Source organism: Podarcis melisellensis (genome assembly GCF_964234715.1).
Source record: "Podarcis melisellensis genome assembly, chromosome: 8".
NCBI lineage: Eukaryota > Metazoa > Chordata > Lepidosauria > Squamata > Lacertidae > Podarcis > Podarcis melisellensis.
This window is the reverse complement of record NC_138540.1, coordinates 17,838,792-17,853,873: the sequence shown is the minus strand read 5'-3', so window position 1 is coordinate 17,853,873 and position 15,082 is coordinate 17,838,792. Positions and strand designations below refer to the sequence as shown.

The 15,082-nt window shown below is 45.0% G+C and overlaps 1 protein-coding gene across 6 annotated transcripts in view; it reads left to right on the top strand.

The window, feature by feature from the left end:
• UBE4B (ubiquitination factor E4B) overlaps window positions 1-15,082 on the top strand; it is a 68,320-nt gene that overhangs the window by 45,872 nt on the left and 7,366 nt on the right. For all 6 annotated transcript variants that reach the window (XM_081923448.1, XM_081923447.1, XM_081923451.1 and 3 more), the window contains 11 exons: window positions 256-354; window positions 2,055-2,168; window positions 6,098-6,296; window positions 7,581-7,719; window positions 9,012-9,111; window positions 9,881-10,008; window positions 10,794-10,892; window positions 11,432-11,667; window positions 11,985-12,111; window positions 13,127-13,271; window positions 14,077-14,211. In XM_081923448.1, coding sequence (XP_081779574.1) covers window positions 256-354; window positions 2,055-2,168; window positions 6,098-6,296; window positions 7,581-7,719; window positions 9,012-9,111; window positions 9,881-10,008; window positions 10,794-10,892; window positions 11,432-11,667; window positions 11,985-12,111; window positions 13,127-13,271; window positions 14,077-14,211 — 1,521 coding nt within the window. The remainder of the gene's footprint in view (window positions 1-255; window positions 355-2,054; window positions 2,169-6,097; window positions 6,297-7,580; window positions 7,720-9,011; window positions 9,112-9,880; window positions 10,009-10,793; window positions 10,893-11,431; window positions 11,668-11,984; window positions 12,112-13,126; window positions 13,272-14,076; window positions 14,212-15,082) is intronic.

Below are 15,082 nucleotides of genomic sequence, written 5' to 3'. Positions count from 1 at the left end.
AGCGGCTTAGTCATGCTGGCCACATGACCCGGAAGCTGTACGCTGGCTCCCTCGGCCAATAAAGTGAGATGGTCACAACTGGACCTAATGGTCAGGGGTCCCTTTACCTTTACCTATATCATTAATTATTTATTGCATTTCTATATCATAAGCTGCCTTGAAATTGATTCTGCCCATAAACATGGTCTTTACATGTACTTTAAATAAAACATACCTGTGTTGTTCATTGACTTTTTTTTTCTTTCCTCCTTGCAGCCTAGAGTGGTCGAAAAATATTTCTCTGGACCTGCCATTACCCTCGAAAACACCAGGGTGGTTAGCCAGTCTTTGCAGCATTACCTGGAGTCCGCAAGGGTAGGTGTGCTGAAGAGGAATTTGCTGCTTTTTATCTTGTTTGATAAAATGTTTTTGCTAAGCCTCTCAGTCAGCATCAACCATACTCAGAGCAGACTCACTGAAATGAATGGACATGACTAACCTAGGTCCTGTTCATCCCAGTGAGTCTACCCTTGACCTCAAGCAGGTGCCTTTACTGTACAGTTTTTGGCGCCTGCTTAAAAGCAAGCCTACTCTGCTACAGTCGTACCTTGGATCCCGAACACCTTGCAAGTTGAACATTTTGGCTCCCGAATATTGCAAACCCAGAAGTGAGTGTTCCGGCTTGCGAACGTTCTTTGGAACCCGAACGTCCGCCACAGCTTCTGATTGGAGCTTCCTGCAGCCAATCGGAAGCCGTGTCTTGGTTTTGGAAGCCGAAGAGACTTCTGGAACGGATTCCGTTCGACTTCCGAGGTACCAATGTATTTAGAAAGTCATTCCAAGTTTTAATCTGTTCTTAGTTTATTCTTATTTTAACTTTTCGAATGTTGTTGTTAATTCTTATGGATAATTTTATCCAATGCTTCCCCCCCCCTAAAAAATGTTTAGGGGTACTCTCATTTTTAACTCAAGAAAATTACCATTTTATAGTTCAAATCAGGAAAAATACATACAGTAAATGGACAAAAGTACAAAGATTTACAAAATGTTTAGGGGTACATTTGACTCAGAGCAGACCTAATGAAATGAATAAACACGACCCAGTTAGGTCCATTGATTTCAGTGGATCGGCTCTGAGTAAAACTTTGCTGAATATCGCTTTTGATGCTTAGATGGTTCCTGCTACAACAGGTGTTATTTCCTGTGCCTGAGAGCGAAGGAGGAATTCATTTTCTCAGATGACTGCTGCTGTCTGCATATTTATTTATTTAATATTTTTTTTAAAAATTTGCATTTTTAAATGTGTTGCCTCATTAATTATGGGCCTAAGTGTAGTCACTTAAAATATTTTTAATTACTTTTAACTGATTAGTTAAAAGTTGTAGGTTTAGGGTTGAATCCAGTTCTAGTCATACTCAAAGCAGACCCACAGAAGGACAAAACTAACATGCCCATTTATTTAAATGGGTCTACTCTGAGTTGGATACAAGCCTTACTTGCGAGGCCATCTTAAAATCTAGAAGCATTAGGGGAATAAAGACTACAGCTGCTGTGTAACTGAATATGCCAACTATGCTAAGACCCTGGCCACATTAACACCATACTTTTAAAGCACTATGATACCACTTGGCCGCCACCCCAAAGAATTATGGGAGCTGTAGTTTGTTAAGGGTTCTGAGAGTTTTTAGGAGACCCCTAGTGCCCTGACAGAGCTACAGTTCACAGAATTCGCTGTGAAGAGGGACTGACCGTTAAGCCACTGTAGGAATTGTAGCTCTTTAGCACCCTTAACAGACTACAGCTCCCAAAATTCTTTTGGAGGGAGCCACAGCTGTTTAAAGTGGTATCATAGAGCTGTAAATGTATGGTGTGAATGTCACCTTTCTCTGCACCAGCCTTGTGCCCACCTGGTGTTTTTGGGACCACAAATCCCATCATCCCTGACCGCTAGCCATGCTGGCTGGGGCTGATGGGAACCCAAGATATCCAAGGCTGTGCTACACAGCTGTTTCTCAGTGAAAGCTTCAGTTGCTCAGTTAACTTTTTTCTGACTTTCCTTTTGTAAAAATCTTCAGCAAGAGCTGTTTAAGATCCTGCATAGTGTGTTACTCAACGGAGAAACCCGAGAGGCAGCTCTCAGCTACATGGCAGCCATGGTCAACGCCAACATGAAGAAGGCCCAGATGCAGGTGAAGTTGTGCCCGCAATCCAGATTGGTCGTGAAAGCCTGTTAGCACATTTATTGTGTCCCTCTCCCCTCTTTGATCAACTTGAAATCGTAAACTCGGCTGTCTCTTCTGTTGCCATGAGCACCCCCTTGCGCCCTCTGCATTGACCTTCCTGCAACCAAGCCTCTAGTCCTCAGTTTTATATTGTCAGCCCTTGCATCGCTGTGCTTGTCCATCTGCTCTGCATAAGGATATCAGCCAGCAGTCTTTGATTTCCTCCTCTCATGTTTCTGTTGCTTATGCCCCGCCCCTCCTGACATCCCAGGATGTCCTCTGCTACCTGTTAGTGAGCCACTTTTGTTTCCCTTTGGGGAAGTGGGAGTGTTACTTGCTTTGACAGTCAATGTTGGAGCCTTGACTTGTCAATAACCAGCAAGTCATGACATTTTAATTGTAATTTTGCTTAGTCCATGCCCATTAATCTTGCAGCTTTTAAAATTTAAAAGTTTGCAGCTTTTAAATACTCCATACAAATCAGAGCAGAAGCTATTGCAACTGAAACAGCAGTTTTTAAACATACCATTTCCCCTTTTCTTTTTTTTGCTGGCTGTTCCTTGAGTTTTGATTTACTTCTGTTGTTGTTGTTGTTGTTTATAAAAAAAGTAATGTCTGTTTGCATCTAACTGGCTAAATTGTATCTTGTAGTGTTAGACTTGAGGGCCATGGGTTTTTTTTGGGAGGGGGTGGCACAAACAGGGCTGAAAAAGTGGCTTCAGAACATTTACATAAATAAAAGCTGGAGCTGGGAAGAGAATAATATTTTTATCTTGGGCTTTTAAGTGTTGTAAGCACTTATTGTGCATTGTCTAGTTATAATCCTCTCAACAGGTAAATCAGTACAATCCCCGCACATTATATAACTGCCCGATCTTTATGTTCAGCCAAAGAGGCACTGTTAAGTGTGCCACGTGGCATTTGTCTTCTGCAAGAAATAGCAGGTTTAGTGTTTAATTATTTTTTAATGGTTGGTGTGTCCCCCCCCCCAAAAAAAAGTTTTTAGCTGTTTCTATTATAGCTGTAAGCCACATTGAGTCCCTGTCAGGCAGGATAATGATAAAATACTGTGTTCCAGCCTAGGTTGTTTAATTCCTTGCCTATTAATTGTAAACAATCCCCATTTCTACTTGCATTTTTCAAACACCTTTTGCTTACACAGGACTTTTCTGATGTTTATCTCTTTTTTTAAAAAAAATAATTTTTTATTGGCTTTTCACATTTTATAAAGACATCACACACACACAAAAAAGACAAAGACAAAACATGTATAATTTCATATCCTTACTTTCTTTACCCCCTTTCCTTGACTTCCCCCCACCCCCCCTTCCTACATCCCAATTCCATTAATTAGCTCAGCAAGTTCTTGTCCCTCGTCCTTAAAATATTGTTGTTATTTTTAAGCTTAACTCTTTTTACTAGGCCAAATTTTACTTATCCAATTCTCTTATAAACATTAAATCCTTTTTCTAAGGTCGACCTAAATTCTCTTCCACGAATTTCTCCCTTTTTATATTAAACTAAAGGTCATAATGACCAAACACAAAAATCATAAATTTTTACAATTCTGCTCTCCTCCTCCCTCTCTACCCCCGTTTCCGTCCCTTCCCAAACAAATGTCCACAAAAAACAGTTCCTAGCCCGGATTCCTCACATCCGAGGCCTTCAAATCTCTGTCAGTCTCTCTCCGTCGGTTTTGTTGGTAGTCCTTTTTGTTGGCCCTCAGGTCTCGAAGGAGTTCTGTCACAATCGCCTCATATTTTCTTCCCTCCAAAACAGTTGAAAGCAGTTGCTGCCAAAGATCAGCTGGTCTCCCATACTCAACCTTAAAGAGGAAGTCCCAATCATGTTTATTTGCTCCTTTAAATTCCAGTATTCCAGATACTCCAGGGACTTCTTCCTTTATCTTTCTCACCTTTCGCAGATTTGTAGTCCAGAGATCTTCTTCTTTATTTCCTGACAATATAGGCTTCTGATTGGTATTTTCCACCTGAACTTTCTCTCCTCCTTCTTCCTTCTCCACCAGTTCCAAAGATGTCTCTTCTGGTTCAGCTGCAGATTTTTTTCCAGTCAAATCCTTAGTGCCTTCAGCAGAGTTGCTTATTTTAGAATTCAAGGTCGTAAGTTCTTTGTTCATAGCCATGCTCTGCTCTTGTAGAATTCCCACGAGAAAAAACATTCTTTCTATCTCTGCCAGTAATTTTCCCTCTGCAGCCATTGTAATGTCTCTAGTTCCCTCTAGGGGGATTCCAATTCCAATAGTCCTTTTCCAACAATCCGTTACTTTGTTGTTTATAATTACTTTGTTTCCAACCACTTCAATTTAAATGTAACACCTTTAGTCCAGAGAGATATTAAGTAATACAGTTCTAGACTTTAACCGCCCGTTTGACAGCTCCTTTGACAGCTGTCAAACTCCTTATTCTTTTTCCTCAGGCTCACACGCAGGACGCTCCCGGGTCCAGGGGGGGGGGTTACACAAAAACTTCTAAAGTTCCTCTCTTACTCTCCAGCACAAAAGCTTCTTCTATCAAATTCATGGAAATAATCTTTTGTTTAACTCCAAAAGCACAGTGATCTCTCCACCTTAGTTCTCCGGTCCTTGCTTTAGATCTTTTGTAGGTGGGGAGGGTGCGGACTTCCCTTTAACACATCCCCCGGTCGTGCCGAATTCAAAGGTAAAATTTTTAAAATCCGAATTCCATTCTACTCACGGGTTGTTTGTTTCAGTCCAAATTTTGGGAAAAAAGTCAGCGCTCTCCGGCCATGGCTCGCGGCTTCGCTCCACTGAAGTAGCGGTCTACTCACAGCACCAAGCCACTCTCCGTACCCTCTCCGTAGCCTTTAAAAAGGCTCTTCGTGGGTCGGGGAGGGCGCTTAAGGTGCCCACCGAGTCACCAAGTCCGCAGGCATCCGAGCCTGCGGTTTCTAAGGGTCCCCGCGTCGCCGGCGCGGCAAGACCCGTCTTCAGCAGAGCCGATTCCCTCCAGAGCTAGGAGGGAATCCGCCATTAGCCGATCGCGCTAACCCGGAAGTCCTTTTCTGATGTGTATCTCAGTCCATGGGTTATTGTGTATCGCTGTCCAGGTGTCAAGTCTTTTTCTGCTGCTTTATGGATGTGTTAATACTCCCTGCCTAGATACTTAGTTTATTGTGCAGTGTGTGTATATATATATATATATATATATATATATATATATATATGCCTATAAAATAGGCAAGCGGGGGGGGAAATGAAGCTGGGAGAGATGGTGGCTTTTTTCAGACCAGCTAGGGAGCACCTGGCCAAGGTAAAATCTGTGGCTTAGCAGCTGAGAGCTCTGCAGGCGCTAGGCAAACAGTTCTGGGGAGGGTAATTCCAAAGGCACACTGCCAGCTGTACTCTGAGCAAACCCTCTGGCGATGCTCTAAATTAGAGGTGGGGGAACCTTGTGCCCAGGGGCTGCATGTGGCCTTCCAGGCCTCTCGTTTGGCCTTTAGAACTCTGCCTTTTGCCACCTGTTCTTCACACCTTCCTTGAGTGCTTGTGCCTGTCTGGAATGCATCCTTGAGCTCTGATAATGCCTCTTGCTTGCCTGGGTGGAGGATAAAGACAGATGTGTGAGTGTGTGTAGAAGCTTGCCTACTGTACAAAGGTAATAGTTGAATTAATTGCCCCACCCACTTTTTGTCTCTGGCTTGTGCACCAGAAGCATGTGGCCCCTAAAAAGGTTGCCTAGAAGGAAATGCGGCCCTTGGACTTAAAAGGGTTCCACCACCCCCGATCTACGTAGACAGGTTCACAAGCGGGAAGGCTGTCTTTAAGATACCCTTAAGCCCAGCTTCAGATACGGTGCTATCTCCCTGAAGTTCCCGTTCTTAGATAGCACTCTGTTCCCTTTCTCCTGGACTTGCAGACAGACGACAGATTGGTCTCTACAGACGGCTTTATGCTCAACTTCCTGTGGGTGCTTCAGCAGCTGAGCACGAAGATCAAGCTTGAGACGGTTGACCCCTCCTACATCTTCCATCCTCGGTGCCGCATTGTACTCCCAGCGGATGAGACGCGAGTGAAAGCTACCATGGAGGATGTTGGCAGCTGGATGGTTGAGCTGTGTGAGTTACGGATGGCTGCTGTTGTCTCCACCTTTTTGTTCCTTGGCAGATGTGCAAAAGCAAATTTGTGGGTTGTTTTATTCTGGGCTATGTGTTTAGAAGTTCTGCTCCAAGGTAACCTAGCACTTATGCTTTAAGGAAAATAGAGTTGTGGGACCTTTGAAATTAAATATTGTTTTTAATGTATTGGTCATTTGAATTTCCAGTAGTCTGTGGAATAGACAGAACTATCTAGAACACAGGAAATCTTGCTTGACTCCTGGCATTGAGATTTCACTCTGTGTTGGTCCCATGCACACTTTTCATATCTAGCTTTGCAGCCTTAAGGTCTAGAAACTTGTTTAAGAAGAAACATGCTTTTTCCCACCCATAGTTAACAGTTGCATCCAGGACATGAGCCACCACCGGAGGCTAAAACTTTACAAAGCAAATGAGAGAAGGCCATTTGTCATGGCAGATAGTGGTTATTTCATTTATAAGATTCCTTACTGCAAGGATGTGGAACCTTCAGCCTTCCAGATGTTGCCGGACTCCAATTCTTATCCCCCTAGCCATCATTGCCAAGAGTCAGAGATGCTGGGTGCCGTGGCCCAATGACATCTGAAGAGCCACAGGTTCCCCAGCATGGCTTTGGGCAATTTCTGTATGTTGCTACATGGGGGGAATATTCCATGCTGCATGGCGGTTCCCCTGTTCTCCCAATCACCACTTTCTGCACTGGTATCAGCTATATCCGTCTGCTGTCCAGGCAGTGTCAGCATCAACACAGTCAATACATAGGTGCTGTACAGTGGTACCTCGGGTTAAGAACTTAATTCGTTCTGGCGGTCCGTTCTTAACCTGAAACTGTTTTTAACCTGAGGTACCACTTTAGCTAATGGAGCCTCCCGCTGCCGCCGTGCAATTTCTGTTCTCATCCTGAAACAAAGTTCTTAACCTGAGGTACTACTTCAGGGTTAGTGTAGTCTGTAACCTGAAGCGTCTGTAACCCGAGGTACCACTGTATAACTTAAGGGCATGGGAGATACCAGCTTTAAAAGCATAACCTTTTAGCAACATTGCCCAGCAACATTTGGTGTTGTGCCACACCATGCCCACTGATGTGAATGGAATTTAGTCCAGCATGCCAGTGTATCAGTCCAAAACGTAACAGGCATGAAAGGAACATTGGAAAACTGGGACGAAAGTTTTAGTACTATAACCAGGAAAGCTTAGCTTAATATTTCCCATGTCTGAATGCACCCTAACTTCTCAATTCTATCCTGTTCCCTCTCCTTTCCCCAGCTAGGGATCAGTCCCTATTTTCTGAGCCGAAATTTCCAACAGAGTGCTTCTTCCTGACCCTCCATGCCCATCACCTGTCTATCTTGCCAAGCTGCCGTCGATACATCCGTCGACTGAGGGCCATCCGGGAGCTCAACAGGTGAGGAAGACATGTAGAATGTTGACATTTTCTAAATCTCGTTTTTAGCCTGTTGTCGATTTAAATTACTTTCTGAATGCTTTAGTTTGTTTTTGCCGATAATCTCATTACTTAAATTTTGCTGCAAACTGCTTTGAGGGTTTTTGTTTTACAATCGAGCAGTGAAAAGATTTTATTAAGTAAACAAAAATGAAACAAATAAGGCATCTCCAGACTCCCAAGCACTTTTGATAACGGTCTGCCAGTTTCTCCTGCCTTCTTTGAGTCACTTCAGTTTTTTGTTACCCACAGAGCTCTGAGCTGGCTGATGTGTGGCAGAAAGGTTGTGACTGCAGATGGGGGCTCATCATGCGGCTGGCTTGGTAGATCCAGATGGCTGTGGGAAGCGGGGAGCCTGTCTTCTGCCGATGATCTCAAGCTCTGCAGGCATTGTCTGCTTGGAGAGCCGTGCCAGTTCCCAGAAAGCTCTGCAGGCCACCAATGGCCTCATTGTTCATTGAGGTCTAAAGGTGGCTTTGAGTAATCGCTAGCATAACTTGGCAAGAGGATGCTTACTGTAGTGTGCATGCACAGTATCGGGAGGGAACTAGGACTGGGTGCAATCAGCTGAGGGGAGGTTGTGGGGGCTGAGTAGGGGGAGAAATGGATGCCGGCTTAGTTCTAATGCAACTCTAAGCCATGGTTTGTCCCATGGGTGATCAAACTAACCATGGCTTGTTTTGCCAAAGGTTTGGCTTGTTGTCCAGCTGCTCTTGCCTCATGCCTCTATAGTTTCATGAGCTTCTGGGGTGGTCAAACAAACCATAGTTAAGGAAGAGTGCTTGGTTCACACATAATACCAGCTATAGTTCAAGCAAATGAAGATTCATCAGCCACCTACAAACCAGCATCTCTAAGTAGTAATGGGCAAAGACTCCTTCGCTGAAACCCTGCTACCAGTTAATGTCAACAGTATTGAGCTAGATGGACCAATGGTCTGATGTGATATAAGTCAGCTTCATACGTTCATAGCTTAGTGGTGGAGCATCTGTTTCATATGCAGAAGGTCCCAGGTTCTATCCCCAGTGGAATCTCCAAGGAGGGCTGGGAATGTCCCCTGCCTGAAACCCTGGAGTGCCACCGCTGGTTGGCATAGACAGTACTGACCTAGATGGCCTGATGTGATATAAGGCAGCTTCCTAGGTCCTGTTTCATTTACCTCTTCCTCTCTGGTGCTTTGCGCTCTCTGCCTTTGCCACAATTGCTCAATTTTTATTTTTATTTTTTTCCTCTCGTTTGGTTTACTTTTACAGGACCGTGGAGGACTTGAAGAATAATGAAACTCAGTGGAAGGATTCTCCTCTGGCCACACGGCATCGAGAAATGCTAAAGCGCTGCAAAACACAGCTCAAGGTTTGTAAGCTGCAATCGGGCAAAAGCCAGTTGGTCCCTTGCTCCAGCTTCACCTTGAGGGTTTTAGGGAGCCAACCTTGACTACAAATGATTACGGAAATTTGAATGTGTATGTTGGGTGCTGATTGCCTACGTGAAGGTTTGATGAGCTAGTAAACTTGGATAGGATTGCAGGCGTAAGAGGGAGATGCGATAGAGGCGTAGAAAACATACGCATCACATGGAGTGTTTGGGGAAAGAGTTTTCTCCTTCTCTCATACTACTAGATCTTGGGGTCATCCCATGATGCTGATAGGCAGGAGATTTCAGGGCCGATGAGAAGCCTTCACAGAACACATAATTATTATTATTTAATTCATTGTTGCGACCCTAGGCAGGGATGATGAAGCAGAACCTCTGTGTTCAGAAGTGGCATATATCCGCATACCAGTTGCTGGGGTGGGGATGGGGGCAAGAGCAGGTGAGAGTCTTGCCCTTCTGCCTTGCTTGTGAGCTCCTGTCTTTGTTGTCCACTGTGAAGACCAGGGTGCTGGACTAGATGAGCCTTTGCTCTGATCCAGCCACCAGGCTCTTGCGTTCTTGTGCTCTGTATAATCAGTTCATCCTACCCAAACAAACATTTATTGAACTGCTTCTTTCAGAGTACGCTTCTCCCAACTTGAATGCTTTGCTGTTCTGAGTGCAATATTTTGTTTATGCATGGGCAGGTGGGAAATCTTGATTTCTAGGGTGGCGCTTTTGCTTAACTTTTGGCAACTTCTCTGTGCAGAAATTGGTGCGGTGCAAAGCCTGTGCAGATGCCGGCCTCCTAGACGAGAATTTCCTTAGAAGGTGCCTGAATTTTTACAGCATGGTCATCCAGCTCTTGCTCCGGATCCTAGACCCTGCCTATCCCAAGTGAGTCGCATTTAGAGATCTCCTCATCTCACCCAGTGTCCTTTTTTGTGCTGGACAAGTCGCTAGCTACCTCCTGCCAATTTACAGTAGGTGTCTGCCCCCAAAATGTCTCCTATAGGTGAGGCCATTGTTCAGTTACCAGCTTTGAAAAGCCTAGATAATGCTTTATGGGGAAGTTTATAAAAACATCTCACTTCCCAAGCAGCCTGAAGTCAGTGAGGAGGAAGTCTTCATCCTGACACCATGATGTGTATCCAATGTTAGTCCTACTTGCAGTAGGCCCAGTCAAATGAATAAACATGATTAATTTGTCTATTAATTTTAGTGTGACAAGACGTTAGTTGAATGTGACCTTCTCTTGTCACCCTTCCTCATCCTGATACCCTCCAGATGTCTCTGAACTACAACTCCCATCATCCCTGATCGCAGGCCATTATTGATGGGTCTGATGGGAATTGTATTCCAAAAACAGCTGGAGGGCACCAGGTTGGGAAAGTTTGATTTGTTCCCTTACTCTTAAAATGAAACCTCTACAAGAAATCGGATACAAATTGCATACATATACCTTTGTTTTAAAAGAGTGTAGGGTTTAACTTGTTTTTTTTTTTGCATGACCCTTAAAATGTATTTATATGGCTGTGAATTTGCTTTCCATGTATGTGGCTTCTGGTTCACGGTGGCGTACTTAGCCAGTTATCTACCCTTTGCAGAGTTTTGAAAGCTATTTATGAAAGATTCCTGCCCCAAGGCGCTTAATGGTCTTTCTCTCATCCATGTGTTCACAGCATAAAACTGCCTTTAAACCCTGATGTCCCGAAAGTGTTTGCAGCGTTGCCTGAGTTTTATGTGGAAGATGTCGCGGAATTTTTATTTTTTATTGTACAGTAAGTAATATTGCCACCTTGTTCTTGTTGGCTTCCATGAAGCATCTGGTCACTGTATGGAAATAGCAGGAAGGGCATTCGCTCAGCTTTGGAGCATCTGCTTAGCATGTAGAAGGTCCCAGGTTTGATCCCCATTGGCATCTCCTGGTAGCCCCTAGAGAGCCACTGCCAGTCAGTGTAGACAATACTGAGCTAGATGGACCCAGTGGTCTGACCCTGTATAACGCAGCTTCCTAAGGTCCTGTGTCTTAAGGGAAGGGCTGTGTTACAGCACTTCCTGGCATCTGCAAGAAGCGCCCAGGACGACATCTTACCGGAAACACTGGAGAGCTGGTGCCAGTCTGCATAGACAGTATTGAGCTGAGTGGACCAAAGATCTGACTCATTACAAGGCAGCCTTCCATGTTCTGAGGCAACAAGACTAGACAGGCCTTTGGGCTGAACCAGCAGCTTTCTTCTTACCTTGCTGTTGTGCTTCTCCATTCAGGACCGTTTTCTCATTTGCCCGTTTGTCATCCTACCCCACTCCCTGTTGCCAGATATTCTCCTCAGGTACTTTATGAGCCTTGCACCCAAGACGTTGTGACGTTCCTCGTTGTGATGCTGTGCAACCAGAACTACATCCGGAACCCCTACCTGGTGGCGAAGCTGGTGGAGGTGATGTTTATGACGAACCCGGCTGTCCAGCCACGGACACAGAAATTCTTTGAGATGATTGAGAACCATCCTCTCTCCACCAAGTTGCTTGTACCGTCGCTGATGAAGTTTTATACAGGTTAGCTGCTGCCTGACTCACAGTTTGTGTTCAGCTTTAAACGCAGAGCACTGCCCTGGGATGTGAAGTGGTGTTGATCGCCCTGGCTGATTATAGAGTTGGGATCTCTATGTCTTTACATACAGTTCAGTATCCCTTGGACCTCTGGCCAATGACTGGGGCCATTTCTCCTGGATTTGATGTTCTTTTTGGATACTGGCAAGGGGTAGCTCTTGATCTTCTGGCCAGTCTGGAGGCGAGAGGGTACATCCCTTCCGTTCTAACTTCAAAGTGGTGGATTTATTGTCTGACTTACGGTTTCCCTCTGTCCTCGCCAGATGTCGAACACACTGGAGCCACCAGCGAGTTCTATGACAAATTTACAATCCGCTACCACATCAGCACCATCTTCAAAAGCCTCTGGCAGAATATAGCTCACCATGGCACCTTCATGGAAGAGTTCAAGTGAGTTAGAAGGCTTTCAGCATGGCAGGGACTGGGTCTTAAGGGTTTCTAGACTGGCCCTCATCTTTTGTGGTGAGACCATAGCTCAGTGGGTTAGAGATCACCTGCTTTGCATGGGGAAGGTCCCAGGTCCAATCCCCACTATCTCCAGTTTAAAAAGATCAGGTACCTGGTGATATAGGGACGCGGGTGGCGCTGTGGGTTAAACCACAGAGCCTAGGACTTGCTGATCGAAAGGTCGGCGGTTCGAATCCCCGCGACGGAGTGAGCTCCCGTTGCTCGGTCCCAGCTCCTGCCCACCTAGCAGTTCGAAAGCACCTCAAAGTGCGAGTAGATAAATAGGGACCCCTCTCCAGCGGGAAGGTAAACGGCGTTTCCATGTGCTGCGCTGGTCTGGCTCGCCAGCTGCGGCTTAGTCACGCTGGCCACGTGACCCGGAAGCTGTCTTCAGACAAGCGCCGGCTCCCGGCCTCTTGAGCAAGATGAGTGTGCAACCCCAGAGTCGGTCACGACTGGACCTGTTGGTCAGGGGTACCTTTACCTTTACCTAGTGATATAGAAGGCCTTTGCCTGAGATGTTGGGATAGGTGCTGCCAGTCAATCTGTTCCTCCCTTCTCTCTCATTTCAGTCTGGTATTTGCGCCTCCCCCTGGGTAGAGCATTTTTAAAGAGCTGTGCAGGAATTCCCAAAGGGGAATTAATTTGACTTGATGCACTGGATAAGAGCAGGGTAGCAGTTCAGGATTACAGATAAATAGTTGTATTAAAGGCATTTAGTCTAAATCTTGTGTGTTTCTTACAACAGTCTTGTGGGGTAGGTTCCATTTCCATTTTGTGGGCGGGGAAACTGGTGCACAGCAGTAACAGATAGCTGAGCAGGGATTTGAACCTCTGCCAGATCCAAGTAACAGCACTGGGGTTGCAGCTCAGTCGTTCTGCTATATTGGAACCAAGGAATCCCATCTCCATTAGAACTCTCTGCTTCTGTCTCTCTCCATCTCTCTCTCTCTTCTAGCTCTGGGAAGCAATTTGTTCGCTACATCAATATGCTGATCAATGACACAACGTTCTTGCTGGACGAGAGTTTGGAGTCCCTAAAACGCATCCATGAAGTGCAGGAGGAGATGAAAAACAAAGAGCATTGGGACTTGCTCCCCAGGGTGAGCAAATGTCTCCATTTGGAGGTTCCTCTGCCATTTTCTGAGTTAATACACCCCACCTTCTATGCAGTAAGTGCCCCAGTGTATCACAATAAGGGTTGGCACCTGCCTTCAACAACCTGGGCTCTGAGCCAGTTTTAAGGCCTGGCTGCTTAAACATAAAGCCCTGCATAACTTTGGATAGGTTATCTGAAAAAGCATCTTCCCCTCCACTATCTCGTAAGGGCATTAAATATCAACAGATAGAACCCTGTTAATTTTTGCCATAGCCTGATTATTATTGACTCCTAGAGGTGAGCTTTTTCATTGGTGTTTTTCATATTGTGGAATGCCCTCCCTACTGAAATAACCCCCATCAGTATTGGTGTTTTGCTGGCTCTTGAATGTGCAAGCATCTTAGGCTTAGGCGAGCATGCCCCTGAACTTAATGTTTGGTTTTTTAAAAAACTTAAACTTTTAATGTTTCCGTTTTTTAACAGACTTGTTCCATTGGTTTTTAAAGTTGTGGGTGTTTTTAACACTACGAATTGTTAATTTGTGTCTTGTTTGGATTTTGCTATTGATTTTATATTTGTAAACTGCTTAGAAGCCATTTTTGGCAAGTAAGCAGTATATAAAATAATTAATAGCAACTTAATGTTGGTTGCATCTGGTGCTTTGTGATATGGGGGTGGGAGCAATGAGATGAAGCAAGGGTGTCTTGCTGCTGGAAGATATGGTTGGAAATTTGATAACATATACCAGCTGCTTGTTTTATTTGATGCTGAGGCAGAGGCAGTTTGATTTGCAGCCCCTTTTCTTCTAGGACCAGCAACAAGCACGGCAGTCTCAGCTGGCACAGGATGAGAGGGTGTCGCGCTCTTACCTGGCCCTGGCGACAGAAACAGTCGATATGTTCCACATCCTCACCAAACAAGTTCAGAAGCCTTTCCTCAGACCTGTGAGTATAAACTTTGGGGTTTGTGATGAGGCGCTTTAAATTATAAAATAGGTGGCAACTTGATTTGCAGGTTGTACTTACATTACTGGCTCTGCGGTTCATTCATAGCCCAGCCAGCTTGAGTTCTTCAAAGTCGGTGTTATTGTGGATGCAGCCATAAGCCTCACCTGTGATTTAAAAGTTCTCATCATTGAGACTCTCAGCAACTGCAGGTTATGGATAGGGCCAGAGAGTGTAAGGCCTAAAACAGATGTAACATTTTAAGATTTCTTCACTGTGGCTAAGATATGGGGTTGTATGCAGTGCTATTCCTGTGCAGAGTAGGCCCATTGAAATGAATGGGCATGACTTAGGCCCATGAGTTTCAGTTGGCTACAACTCCAGAGGTCTAGTTCACCTAAGCCAGGCATCCCCAAACTTGGCCCTCCAGCTGTTTTGGGACTACAGCTCCAATCACCCCTGGCTAACAGGACCAGTGGTCAGGGATGATGGGAGCTGTAGTCCCAAAACAGCTGGAGGGCCGAGTTTGGGGATGTCTGACCTAAACTATCTGGGCTCCTTTTCTTCCTCTCTACCAGCACACAGAGGAAGTAAACCTCGATCCCTGGCTCAATGTTGCCACCAAACCAGGAATCATGGTTTGTTTCACTTCAGGCAAGCCACAATAATAAACCAAGGCTTGTTCTTCACAGTTTCTTGGAGCAAAAGAAACCAACATGAGGGGTTTTGTACTACAATTCCTATCATCCTGGCTATTGGTCATACCAACTGGGGCTGATGGGAGTTGTAGTCCAAAAATTATGGAGGGCGCCACATTGGCTACCCTTGGGTTAGGGCCTCTCGGGTGTCCACATGGTGCTAGAAGACTTTG